We start from the raw sequence: 14,058 nt of genomic DNA, 5'->3' as shown, positions 1-14,058 counted from the left end.
CCATGAACGCTCCACCTGAGGAGCTCTACAGTTTGAGATGATGACAGTTGCCTTGGCAGCTGTAGGCTGTGCCCATGCCTCTGTGAAACTAACTGTAGCTGAGGCTCAGCACTGTGATCCATCACTACCTTGCCCAGGTCTTTTCTCTAATTCTGTTTGGGACGTATCGATTCACCTCACAGGGTTGTATGTGCATGATAACTTTTCATTTTGATTCATGACTCCTGAGAACTGATAGGTGTGTGTGTGTGTGTGTGTGTGTGTGTGTGTGTGTGTGTGTGTGTGTGTGTGTGTGTGTGTGTGTGTGCCAGCCTGCTGCCCGTCCCTCCGTCTGGGTGTATGTATTTGTGTGTGTATGTATTTGTGTGTGGGTGAAGTTTTCCCTGAGAAAGCCCCTATAGACTGTGGTATTCCAGTGAGCTGCTTTGCTAATTGGCAGTGCACTTCAGTTTGAATATAAACTATTTTATTATATGATAAGTGGATTTCAAGATCCTTACTTTCTCTTTGTCCCTGTCTCCATCCCTCCTTCCTTCCTTTTTTCTTTCTCTTGCTCTTCTTTTCCTCAGGGGGTCCCCTGACAGAGATGGGGGTGTAAGTATCCCAAAATCATTCATGTTTTATCTAATGGATTAATCATACAACTTGTTCAGCTGAGAAATAGTCCATAATATCTTAGTTTGTTGCCTTTTCAATAAAGAAGTTTGTCATTGCTGGAAGGAGGGAGACATAATTGGCTATTTACAAGCTTGATTTAATAGTGTCATTTTAAGACTCTCAGTCCTTTAGGAGAATCGGCACTGTAACATTACTGTCCCTTTTAATAGACTCTAGAATCAAATGAAATGAGTCTATTGAATAACTTGTTAACTGTTACATGATTTTTATTGTATTTGTGTTCTCTGTGTTGTTGACCGTCATCATTCAGGATCCCCAGCAGAATGAATCGGTATTGAACACTATGCAGTCCCCTCTAGCGTAGGATAGTTACTCTACTACCAGACTCCACTAGAGCTTAATGCACCTAGTTGCCCTATAGGTAGCATCGCCATCAAGTAGCAATAGCCAATCACTCAATAGTATAGAAGTGCATGAGTTGCGTATACATAATTCTGATTGGTGGGATTCATTGTGATGTCATGTTGTTCTGTTTTCAGTCCCAGAAGAAGGCCAATGGAGCAGCTGTCAATGGGTTCTCTGGAGAGATCGACTGGGACAGATATGTAAGGAACCAGCATTCTACCCTTTGAACAAGCTCATATAACACATGATACAAAACAATCAATATATGTTATAGAGAATAGATATTCTTCTGCCCCATCTGTTACTGTTTTACTGTCGTTTCTTAACATTCTGGGGGTTTGTCAACGTAGCATCAGGGTTGCGCTCAATTCAATCAATTCAGAAACTGAATTGACAGAATTTAAATGGATTAAGCCCAACAAATACAGTATGTAATTAAAGCAAAAATCATTATTCTACCCTTGTAACAAGCACATAGCACATGATGTTCAGTTAAGTTCCTGAATTGAAATGGAATTGAGCCCAACCCCGATTAGCAAGGTGTAAATATGGTGTGTCTGTTGTTCTGTCTGTTTCAGAATACCCCTACAGTGGACGATGAAGGTTACAGTCTCAGGCCAGATGAGGAGGAGGGGCCAGGATCAGATATCCTTTGTATCTACTATACACCCTAATAGAGCTAGACATGAATTACATCACACTACAGTTTGAACTTGTTTCTGTCGGTATGTCTGTATTAGTGAATGACTGTCTGACTAGATCAGAAACATTTAGTATTCAGCCCACCACAGAACTAGTCTGGCAAACACCTAACTGTGAATCACGACAGCCAGGTCATCACAGAACAGCCTAGCAGAACAGCCACCGTCAAGCATCATCTCATCTCATCTCAACTCAATAACAAACTGACAGACTACCGGGGAAAATCTGAGCATCACTTCAACTCACACTTCCTGGAATTACTATAATGATTAGTCTGATATTTATGTAACCTACTGTTCTGTGAGGAGATTGTACAGTCTCCTGGTTGTATGCTGTAGTATATGCTATTTGACAGAGATTTAGATATATAAACACTCTCTGGGGTAAAGTGTATCCTAGGTACAGATCTAGGATCAGCTTCCCCCCAATTCTAACCTTAACCATTAGTGTGGAAAATACTAAACTGACCCCAGATCAGCATCTAGGGGCATCTTCACCCTACTCCTATCACCTATGACCTTCAGCATTGAAACAATTGCTGTCCTTAACGGCGACCCACCCGGCCCCAAACCCCCCAAGGAGCACTTCTTCTCCTCCAGCGAGTCAGAGGGAGAGGAGGACCACCGGAAAAAGTTTAAGATCAAGATCAAACCGTTACCAGCGGAAAGTGCCAACTGTTTGGCCCCGTCAGTAGATGAACTCAAAGCCTCCATAGGCAACATAGCTCTGTCTCCCTCTCCTCTGGTGAGTACCTCCCCCCGCCTTCACTGCTCTGTCCTCACTGGGGTCATGATGTCACTTCCTCTTCATGTTACTGTGTTGTTATGAAGTAGAACTATAGAACTGTTTTCTAGAATGTGTTTGAACTGTTGTATCTGTTTGACTGTTTTGTTGCTTATTAGGGAAGTTATTTCCACAGCTCACAACACATTTCTTTCTGTTTGTCTTTTTGTGGTTCTCTGTCTCACTGTATGTTGTTTACGTTTCTTTTCTCCTCATTACCAAATGCATATGCCTGTCTGGGAGTGAATGATAGTATCTCAGAGCCAATCGATCCATATCCCTGGAATGACAATTAGCTAGAGAGACATGCATTAGTTTACCCTCTACTACACAACTGCTGATGGTAGGGAGGTTGGGGAGAGAGGAGTGGTGGTGGCTGGCAGGTCTTTAGCCTTCTGGTGTGACCTCAGTGGACTGACTACGAATTACTCGAGTGGAGTATAAGGCAGATGTCTCTGAACAGCCCTCAGATACCAATTACAGTTATCCCATTGCCAACAGTGGGGTGTTTGAGTCTCCATCACAGGGCTCACTCAAGGCATAAGCAACATAAGTGGTCGCTTAGGGCCCCAGCCCAGTAGGGGGCCCCGAACCCTCCCCCAAAATATGTTTATTTATTTTGTCTTTTTAGTAACTCAGTTGGGGTCTCAACTTACTGTTGAGCGTTAGAATAGTAGAATGGTGCAAGTTCGAAACTTGGTTGTGCATCAGCAATTTATCTATTGTTATGTCAAGACACTTGACAGCCATGACAGCTAACAATTTTTAAATTGGTAAATTAGTCTAGCCAGCTATCTAAAATTGTAGTAATCATGGCCGAATACCGACTGGTCATGCAGGGCACGTGCCCAGGGTCCCTGACCTCTGGGGGCCCCCATTGACATTTTTTCAACCAAATCTCTCTTAGGGCCCCAAAAGACTAGAGCCGGTCCTGCTCAGCCACTTTGAACTGGAGAGAGAGTTTAGCTGATCTAAGGTCAGATTCCCACACCACAATAACAATGACAACCCATGAGATTCAAACACTCAAATTAAATGCTTCACTTAAACTCAAAATAGCAGTGATGAGAGGGGAGTGGGAGGGACAGCAGTTGAAGGAGTTTCTCTTTGGGATGCCCACCCCCTTCCTCCTCCACCCTACAGTACCTCTAACTTTCTAGTTGGCACAGTTAGCTCCAGTGTCAACATTGATGTAAATAATTCAGCCTGGAAAGTGGGCATTCACAGTGAGGTTCTGTCCTGTACATACGCAAGGACAGTCTCTGGTCATATGAGAACCTTTTCGACTCAATAATTCATCCATCCGCTGGCTGTTGAGCCGGTAGCTAGCCACTAGTCCCCTTACCAGGAACAGTGAGCAGGTGTTTGGTTGTCTTAAGGTGTACCTGGCTCTCTCTGTGTGTAGAGGGATTTGACAATAGAGATCAGAATACAATGGCTGTGTGGTTTTATGGTCACATACCCCCAGATAGGTGCAATGAATTGGGTTGCTTTACAGTGTCAGCTATAGTGGTACAGCGCCCCCGGCAACAAATTAGGGTTAAGTGCCTTGCTCAAGGGCACACCGTCAGATTGTTCACGTTGTTGGCTCGGGTGTTCGAATCAGCGAGCTTTTGCTTACTGGCCCAACGCTCTACCCGCTAGACTACCTGCCGCCTAACACTAACACCTAAGTTTGATGCCTGAAGTTCATATTCTGTTAACTCATACGCAAAATCCAGACTGTATCACAACCGGGCCGTGATTGGGAGTCCCATAGGGCAGCGCACAATTGGCCGGTGTAGGCTGTCATTTGGCCGGTGTAGGCTGTCATTTGGCCGGAGTAGGCTGTCATTTGGCCGGTGTAGGCTGTCATTTGGCCGGTGTAGGCTGTCATTAGGCCGGTGTAGGCTGTCATTAGGCCGGTGTAGGCTGTCATTTGGCCGGTGTAGGCTGTCATTTGGCCGGTGTAGGCTGTCATTAGGCCGGTATAGGCTGTCATTTGGCCGGTGTAGGCTGTCATTTGGCCAGTGTAGGCTGTCATTAGGCCAGTGTAGGCTGTCATTTGGCCAGTGTAGGCTGTCATTTGGCCGGTGGAGGCTGTCATTAGGCCGGTGTAGGCTGTCATTAGGCCGGTGTAGGCTGTCATTTGGCCGGTGTAGGCTGTCATTTGGCCGGTGTAGGCTGTCATTAGGCCAGTGTAGGCTGTCATTTGGCCGGTGGAGGCTGTCATTAGGCCGGTGGAGGCTGTCATTAGGCCTGTGTAGGCTGTCATTTGGCCGGTGTAGGCTGTCATTAGGCCGGTGTAGGCTGTCATTAGGCCTGTGTAGGCTGTCATTTGGCCGGTGTAGGCTGTCATTGTAAATAAGAATTTGTTCTTAACTGACTTGCTGTTGGTGACTCATCCTATACTTGTATTTGTAGCCAAAGCATGAATTGGAGAGAAACATAAAAATACCTCAAACTTGTATCTTAAAAAGACCGTTTAAAAAATGCTTGCTATTTCCTCATAGAGGATGATATCCTCTTGAGGAGGATGAGTTGGCCAATCAGCAGTCTACTCACAATAATATTTTGATTGACCGGTGTACGCCCACACCATTCTGTTGTCGGGGTAAGCCCACACTATTCCAACACAGAAAAGCTGCTTTTTAACATAATTAATCACCATTTTTTGCAAGGAAAAGGATTTCACTCGCGATTAATTATAGGTCATAATGTCATAGAAATCTGGAAACACTGGGCAGTTACTTTAATGTAGAGATTTATCCCCAAGCCAGGATTCCAACTCCCACGTTGGAATCAGTGTAGAGAGTAGAAAGCAGTGTCAACTCTGTCCTGTTCTCTCCAGATTAAGTCTATGTCAATTAGCCTCTCCCCTATTTAAAACCTCACCAGTCTGTCCAGAGTGCTGAAACTTCTGCTTTTTTTCTCAGTCATGAATTAAACACGAGTCACATGACCGCACCTCTCTATGTCAAATGTGTGCTTACCCAGGTAGTCCTGGAAACAGTTTGACCATGAAATCGGCTGAGGGGAGCTGGGATAGGGCGCAAAGGTTAACAGGCTAAACCGAACAACAAGAGGTTCTTTCCACATTTCTTTCACTACCCCTCGCTTTCTCTTGCTCCCTCGTTCTCTCTCTCTCTCTCTCTCTCTCTCTCCTGCAGGTTCTTTCCACATTTCTTTCACTACCCCTCGCTTTTCTCCCTTGCTCCCTCCCTCCCTCTTTCTCTCCCTTGACCTTCTCTCTCTCTCTCTCTCTCTCTCTCTCTCTCTCTCTGCATTCTCTCACTCACTCTCATTCTCCCTTGACCTCCTCTCCCTCCCTCTTTCTCTCCCTTGACCTCTCTCTCTCCCTCCCTCTTTCTCTCCCTTGACCTCTATCTCTCTGTATTAAAGTTGAATGTGTTGTTGTTGGAGGGTGATGGCTGTTGAGAATACAGAAGGAGAGACGGAAGAAGACAATATGTGTGAGAGCAGATTAACCTCCCATAGGCCTTTCCACAGTACAGTAGATGTATCACTGGAGTTTCCTTGTGCTCATCAACTATCCCTGAAGCCATGGAGTTTGATTAGACTATTGATTAAACATACAGTCACTCATCAGATCAAAGTTGCGTGTCAATATACTGTAGATAGATGAACGGATGGGTGTGGAAACTGAAATGGATAGACATATTGGTAGATGGTGGATACTTGTGTTCTCACCTCGGATGTTCTCATTTGGCAGAGAAGAAACCTATTGACATGATATATGTTTGTTTAGTCAGTCAATATTCACCTCCATATTACCTATTGGTAATTTCTGCTCATAGCTTTGTATGTGATTGTAGGTTATCTCCACTGACATAGTATCCCCTCTACCCCCTCTCTCCCCTCCTCTGTCTTTCTGTCCTGCCCCCTCCCTTTGTCCTTCTCTACCCTTCTTCCCCCTTTTTTCTACCCTCTCTTTTTCTTCCTCTCCCTTATGTATGATGCTATCTTCTGTAGAGGAGTAGTCCGGTAAGCCTGTTCTTGGCATATTGTCTGTCTTTCTTTCTTGTGTACGATCTTTCTCTGTGCTCTTTCCTGTCTGTCTGTCTGTCTGTCTGTCTGTCTGTCTGTCTGTCTGTCTGTCTGTCTGTCTGTCTGTCTGTCTGTCTGTCTGTCTGTCTGTCTGTCTGTCTGTCTGTCTGTCTGTCTGTCTGTCTGTCTGTCTGTCTGTCTGTCTGTCTGTCTGTCTGTCTGTCTGTCCCTCTGTCCCTCTGTCCCTCTGTCCCTCTGTTAGCATGAATTGCCCTCTTGTTCCATGTCAGTTTTCTCCCTTCAGGTTTGTGATTCAGCGTACTAACTTTTCTCTCTAAGGTGGGTGTCCATTGGATCCATTGTAATAGAGTAAGAGAAATATGCAATACAATAGCAATACAACACACTCAGGTGTAGAGGTGAACCAGGATTTGTGGAGAACAGGTTGCTCTGAGTGAGTACTGATGGGCGTAGAGTGAGTACACCTTCGCTAAGATGTAAATCTGTCTGCTTGGAGACTGAATGGGGAATAAATGAAGGGAGGGAGAGATGATAGGAGACAACAGAAGGAAGAGACGGGAGAAAGACATGGCTCTGCAAGATGCAGCTGAATGAAGCCACAGCAGGTCCACAGAGTAGCAGAGAGGATCATTATGGACTGTGGATGACTGTGATTTCTCTCTCAACATACACATACAGAACAACACATGATCTTGCAGGCACACACATGCACGCATCACTACAACAATACTGTATCTCTCCTGTTGGGAGTGTAACTGTTGTGTTGGGAGTCTAGCAGTGTTCTGTTGGGAGTCTAACAGTGCTCTGTTGGGAGTGTAGCAGTGTTCTGTTGGGCGTGTAGCAGTGTTCTGTTGGGAGTGTAACAGTGTTGTGTTGGGAGTGTAACAGTGTTGTGTTGGGAGTGTAACAGTGTTGTGTTGGGAGTGTAACAGTGTTGTGTTGGGAGTCTAACAGTGTTCTGTTGGGAGTGTAACAGTGTTCTGTTGGGAGTGTAACAGTGTTCTGTTGGGAGTCTAGCAGTGTTCTGTTGGGAGTGTAACAGTGTTGTGTTGGGAGTGTAACAGTGTTGTGTTGGGAGTGTAACAGTGTTCTGTTGGGAGTCTAACAGTGTTCTGTTGGAGTCTAACAGTGTTCTGTTGGGAGTCTAACAGTGTTCTGTTGGGAGTGTAACAGTGTTGTGTTGGGAGTGTAACAGTGTTGTGTTGGGAGTGTAACAGTGTTCTGTTGGGAGTCTAACAGTGTTCTGTTGGAGTCTAACAGTGTTCTGTTGGGAGTCTAACAGTGTTCTGTTGGAGTCTAACAGTGTTTTGTTGAGAGTCTAACAGTGCTCTGTTGGAGTCTAACAGTGTTCTGTTGGGAGTCTTAACAGTGTTTTTGTTGGGAGAGTAACAGTGCTCTGTTGGAGTCTAACAGTGTTCTGTTGGGAGTCTTAACAGTGTTTTTGTTGGGAGAGTAACAGTGCTCTGTTGGGAGTGTAACCGTGTTGTGTTGGGAGTCTAACAATGTTCTGTTGGGAGTGTAACAGTGTTCTGTTGGGAGTGTAATAGTGTTCTGTTGGGAGTGTAACAGTGTTCTGTTGGGGGTGTAACAGTGTTCTGTTGGGGGTGTAACAGTGTTCTGTTGGGAGTGTAACAGTGTTCTGTTGGGAGTGTAACAGTGTTGTATTGGGAGTCTAACTGTGCTCTGTTTGGAGTGTAACAGTGTTGTGTTGGGAGTGTAATAGTGTTCTGTTGGGAGTGTAACAGTGTTCTGTTGGGGGTGTAACAGTGTTCTGTTGGGGGTGTAACAGTGTTCTGTTGGGAGTGTAACAGTGTTCTGTTGGGAGTGTAACAGTGTTCTGTTGGGAGTGTAACAGTGTTGTATTGGGAGTCTAACTGTGCTCTGTTTGGAGTGTAACAGTGTTCTGTTGGGAGTGTAATAGTGTTCTGTTGGGAGTGTAACAGTGTTCTGTTGGGGGTGTAACAGTGTTCTGTTGGGGGTGTAACAGTGTTCTGTTGGGAGTGTAACAGTGTTCTGTTGGGAGTGTAACAGTGTTCTGTTGGGAGACTAACAGTGTTGTGTTGGGAGTGTATCAATGTTCTGTTGGGAGTGTCATGGTTGTGTTGGGAGTGTATCAGTGTTCTGTTGGGAGTCTAGCAGTGTTGTGTTGGGAGACTAACAGTGTTGTGTTGGGAGTGTATCAGTGTTCTGTTGGGAGTCTAGCAGTGTTGTGTTGGGAGACTAACAGTGTTGTGTTGGGAGTCTAGCAGTGTTGTGTTGGGAGACTAACAGTGTTGTGTTGGGAGTGTATCAGTGTTCTGTTGGGAGTGTCATGGTTGTGTTGGGAGTGTATCAGTGTTCTGTTGGGAGTGTCATGGTTGTGTTGGGAGTGTATCAGTGTTGTGTTGGGAGTGTCATGGTTGTGTTGGGAGTGTATCAGTGTTGTGTTGGGAGTGTCATGGTTGTGTTGGGAGTGTATCAGTGTTCTGTTGGGAGTGTCATGGTTGTGTTGGGAGTGTATCAGTGTTCTGTTGGGAGTGTCATGGTTGTGTTGGGAGTGTATCAGTGTTGTGTTGGGAGCAGAGTATGTGAGTGGAGCATAGCTGCAGCGGAGGGAGGAAGCGCTAACTTCACCAGCTCAGGGCATGCCCGGCCTAGCATGCATTTGTAGTCTACTTGTGTGCTGCTACAGCTCCTTACTGTAGCAACTGTCATGGAGTTCACTAAATATTTCCATAAAGAAACTGGTAAAACACACAGGTGCTAAATCAAGGGGACTTACAAAGATGTGGACTACTACATCACCACACTCTCTCTCTTCTTTAGTTGTGGACTCTACATCACCACACTCCCTCTCTTCTTTAGTTGTGGACACATCACATCACCACACTCCCACTCTCTTCTTTAGTTGTGGACATCACCACACTCCCTCTCTTCTTTACATCACCACACTCCCTCTCTTCTTTAGTTGTGGACTACATCACATCACCACACTCTCTCTCTTCTTTAGTTGTGGACTCTACATCACCACACTCCCTCTCTTCTTTAGTTGTGGACACTACATCACCACACTCCCTCTCTTCTTTAGTTGTGGACACTACATCACCACACTCCCTCTCTTCTTTAGTTGTGGACACTACATCACCACACTCCTTCACTTCTTTAGTTGTGGACACTACATCACCACACTCCCTCTCTTCTTTAGTTGTGGACACTACATCACCACACTCCTCTCTTCTTTAGTTGTGGACACTACATCACCACACTCCTTCACTTCTTTAGTTGTGGACACTATCATCACCACAGTTGTGGACTCATCACCACACTCCCTCTCTTCTTTAGTTGTGGACACATCACATCACCACACTCCTTCTCTTCTTTAGTTGTGGACACTACATCACCACACTCCCTCTCTTCTTTAGTTGTGGACACTACATCACCACACTCCCTCTCTTCTTTAGTTGTGGACACTACATCACCACACTCCTTTTCTTTAGTTGTGGACTCTCACCACACTCTTTTTAGTTGTGGACTCTACATCACCACACTCCCTCTCTTCTTTAGTTGTGGACACTACATCACTACACTCCCTCTCTTCTTTAGTTGTGGACTCTACATCACCACACTCTCTCTCTTCTTTAGTTGTGGACACTACATCACTACACTCCCTCTCTTCTTTAGTTGTGGACTCTACATCACCACACTCTCTCTCTTCTTTAGTTGTGGACTCTACATCACCACACTCTCTCTCTTCTTTAGTTGTGGACACTACATCACTACACTCCCTCTCTTCTTTAGTTGTGGACTCTACATCACCACACTCCCTCTCTTCTTTAGTTGTGGACTCTACATCACTACACTCCCTCTCTTCTTTAGTTGTGGACTCTACATCACCACACTCCTTCTTCTTTAGTTGTGGACTCTACATCACCACACTCCCTCTCTTCTTTAGTTGTGGACTCTACATCACCACACTCCTTCTCTCTTCTTTTTTTAGTTGTGGACTCTACATCACCACACTCCCTCTCTTCTTTAGTTGTGGACTCTACATCACCACACTCCCTCTCTTTTTAGTTGTGGACTCTACATCACCACACTCCTTCACTTCTTTAGTTGTGGACACCACATCACCACACTCCCTCTTTCTTTAGTTGTGGACACTCTTCTTTAGTTGTGGACACTACATCACCACACTACATCACCACACTCCCTCTCTTCTTTAGTTGTGGACACTACATCACCACACTCCCTCTCTTCTTTAGTTGTGGACACTACATCACCACACTCCCTCTCTTCTTTAGTTGTGGACTCTACATCACCACACTCCTTCACTTCTTTAGTTGTGGACATCACCACACTACATCACCACACTCCCTCTCTTCTTTAGTTGTGGACACTACATCACCACACTTTAGTTCACCTCCCTCTTTCTTTAGTTGTGGACACATCACCACACTCATCACCACACTCACAGTTGTGGACATACATCACCACACTCCCTCTCTTCTTTAGTTGTGGACACATCACCACATCACCACACTACATCACCACACTCCCTCTCTTCTTTAGTTGTGGACACTACATCACCACACTCCCTCTCTTCTTTAGTTGTGGACACTACATCACCACACTACATCACCCTCCCTCTTCTTTAGTTGTGGACACTACATCACCACACTCCCTCTCTTCTTTAGTTGTGGACTCTACATCACCACACTCCCTCTCTTCTTTAGTTGTGGACACTACATCACCACACTCTCTCTCTTCTTTAGTTGTGGACACTACATCACCACACTCCCTCTCTTCTTTAGTTGTGGACACTACATCACCACACTCCTCTCTTCTTTAGTTGTGGACTCTACATCACCACACTCCCTCTCTTCTTTAGTTGTGGACTCTACATCACCACACTCCCTCTCTTCTTTAGTTGTGGACTCTACATCACCACACTCCTTCTCTTCTTTAGTTGTGGACTCTCACATCACCACACTCCTCTCTTCTTTAGTTGTGGACACTACATCACCACACTCCCTCTCTTTCTTTAGTTGTGGACTCTACATCACCACACTCCTCTCTTCTTTAGTTGTGGACACTACATCACCACACTCCCTCTCTCACCACTTTAGTTGTGGACTCTACATCACCACACTCCTTCACTTCTTTAGTTGTGGACTCTACATCACCACACTCCCTCTCTTCTTTAGTTGTGGACACTACATCACCACACTCCCTCTCTTCTTTAGTTGTGGACTCTACATCACCACACTCCCTCTCTTCTTTAGTTGTGGACTCTACATCACCACACTCCCTCTCTTCTTTAGTTGTGGACTCTACATCACCACACTCCTTCACTTCTTTAGTTGTGGACTCTACATCACCACACTCCCTCTCTTCTTTAGTTGTGGACTCTACATCACCACACTCCCTCTTTAGTTGTGGACTTCTTTAGTTGTGGACTCTACATCACCACACTCCCTCTCTTCTTTCTTCTTTAGTTGTGGACACTACATCACCACACTCCCTCTCTTCTTTAGTTGTGGACTCTACATCACCACACTCCTTCACTTCTTTAGTTGTGGACAATACATCACCACACTCCCTCTCTTCTTTAGTTGTGGACACTACATCACCACACTACATCACCACACTCCCTCTCTTCTTTAGTTGTAGACACTACATCACCACACTCCCTCTCTTCTTTAGTTGTGGACACTACATCACCACACTCCCTCTCTTCTTTAGTTGTGGACTCTACATCACCACACTCCTTCACTTCTTTAGTTGTGGACAATACATCACCACACTCCCTCTCTTCTTTAGTTGTGGACACTACATCACCACACTACATCACCACACTCCCTCTCTTTTAGTTGTGGACTTTCAGTTGTGGACACTACATCACCACAGTTGTGGACACTACATCACCACACTCCCTCTTTCTTTAGTTGTGGACACTACATCACCACACTCACCACACCACACTCCTCTCTTCTTTAGTTGTGGACACTACATCACCACACTCCTTCTCTTCTTTAGTTGTGGACACTACATCACCACACTCCTTCTCTTCTTTAGTTGTGGACATCATCACACAGTTGTGGACTCCATCACCACACTCTCTTCTTTAGTTGTGGACACTACATCACCACACTCATCACCACACTCTCTCTTCTTTAGTTGTGGACACTACATCACCACACTCCTCTCTTCTTTAGTTGTGGACACTACATCACCACACTCCCTCTCTTCTTTAGTTGTGGACTCTACATCACCACACTCCTCTCTTCTTTAGTTGTGGACTCTACATCACATCACCACACTCCCTCTCTTCTTTAGTTGTGGACACTACATCACCACACTCCTCTCTTCTTTAGTTGTGGACACTCACATCACCACACTCCTTTAGTTGTGGACTCTCTCTCTCTTTAGTTGTGGACTCTACATCACCACACTCCCTCTCTTCTTTAGTTGTGGACTCTACATCACCACACTCCTTCTCTTCTTTAGTTGTGGACTCTACATCACCACACTCCTTCACTTCTTTAGTTGTGGACTCTACATCACCACACTCCACCAGTTGTGGACACATCCCACACTCTCTTCTTTAGTTGTGGACTCTACATCACCACACTCATCACCACACATCCCACACTCCTCTCTTCTTTAGTTGTGGACTTTACATCACCACACTCCTTCACTTCTTTAGTTGTGGACTCTACATCACCACACTCTTCTTCTTTAGTTGTGGACTCTACATCACCACACTCCCTCTCTTCTTTAGTTGTGGACTCTACATCACCACACTCCACCACTCTTCTTTAGTTGTGGACACTACATCACCACACTCCCTCTCTTCTTTAGTTGTGGACTCTACATCACCACACTCCTTCTCTTCTTTAGTTGTGGACTCTACATCACCACACTCCCTCTCTTTTTAGTTGTGGACTCTACATCACCACACTCCCTCTCTTCTTTAGTTGTGGACTCTACATCACCACACTCCCTCTCTTCTTTAGTTGTGGACTCTACATCACCACACTCCCTCTCTTCTTTAGTTGTGGACACTACATCACCACACTCCCTCTCTTCTTTAGTTGTGGACTCTACATCACCACACTCCCTCTCTTCTTTAGTTGTGGACATCATCACCACACTCCACCACACTCACCACTCTTCTTTAGTTGTGGACACTACATCACCACACTCCCTCTCTTCTTTAGTTGTGGACTCTACATCACCACACTCCCATCTCTTCTTCTTTAGTTGTGGACACTACATCACCACACTCCTCTCTCTTCTTTAGTTGTGGACACTACATCACCACACTTTAGTTGTGGACCCATCTCTTCTTTAGTTGTGGACTTCACATCACCACACTCTCCTCTTTCTTTAGTTGTGGACTCATCACATCACATCACCACTCCCTCTCTTCTTTAGTTGTGGACTCTACATCACCACACTCCCTCTCTCTCTTTAGTTGTGGACTCTACATCACCACACTCCTTCACTTCTTTAGTTGTGGACTCTACATCACCACACTCCTTCACTTCTTTAGTTGTGGAC

The 14,058-nt window shown here is 45.2% G+C and overlaps 1 protein-coding gene across 1 annotated transcript in view; it reads left to right on the top strand.

Moving 5' to 3' along the window:
- Nucleotides 1–14,058, top strand: part of sgip1a (SH3GL interacting endocytic adaptor 1a) — a 138,869-nt gene that overhangs the window by 78,497 nt on the left and 46,314 nt on the right. Inside the window, 5 exon segments of the mRNA XM_042322357.1 lie at nt 570–594; nt 1,158–1,223; nt 1,602–1,668; nt 2,285–2,469; nt 6,481–6,492. Of these exon segments, the coding sequence (XP_042178291.1) occupies nt 570–594; nt 1,158–1,223; nt 1,602–1,668; nt 2,285–2,469; nt 6,481–6,492 (355 nt within the window).

Source organism: Oncorhynchus tshawytscha, linkage group LG05, assembly GCF_018296145.1.
Source record: "Oncorhynchus tshawytscha isolate Ot180627B linkage group LG05, Otsh_v2.0, whole genome shotgun sequence".
Taxonomy (NCBI): Eukaryota; Metazoa; Chordata; class Actinopteri; order Salmoniformes; family Salmonidae; genus Oncorhynchus; species Oncorhynchus tshawytscha.
Note: the sequence above shows the minus strand (reverse complement) of the source record. Positions and strands in the feature narration are given on the sequence as shown.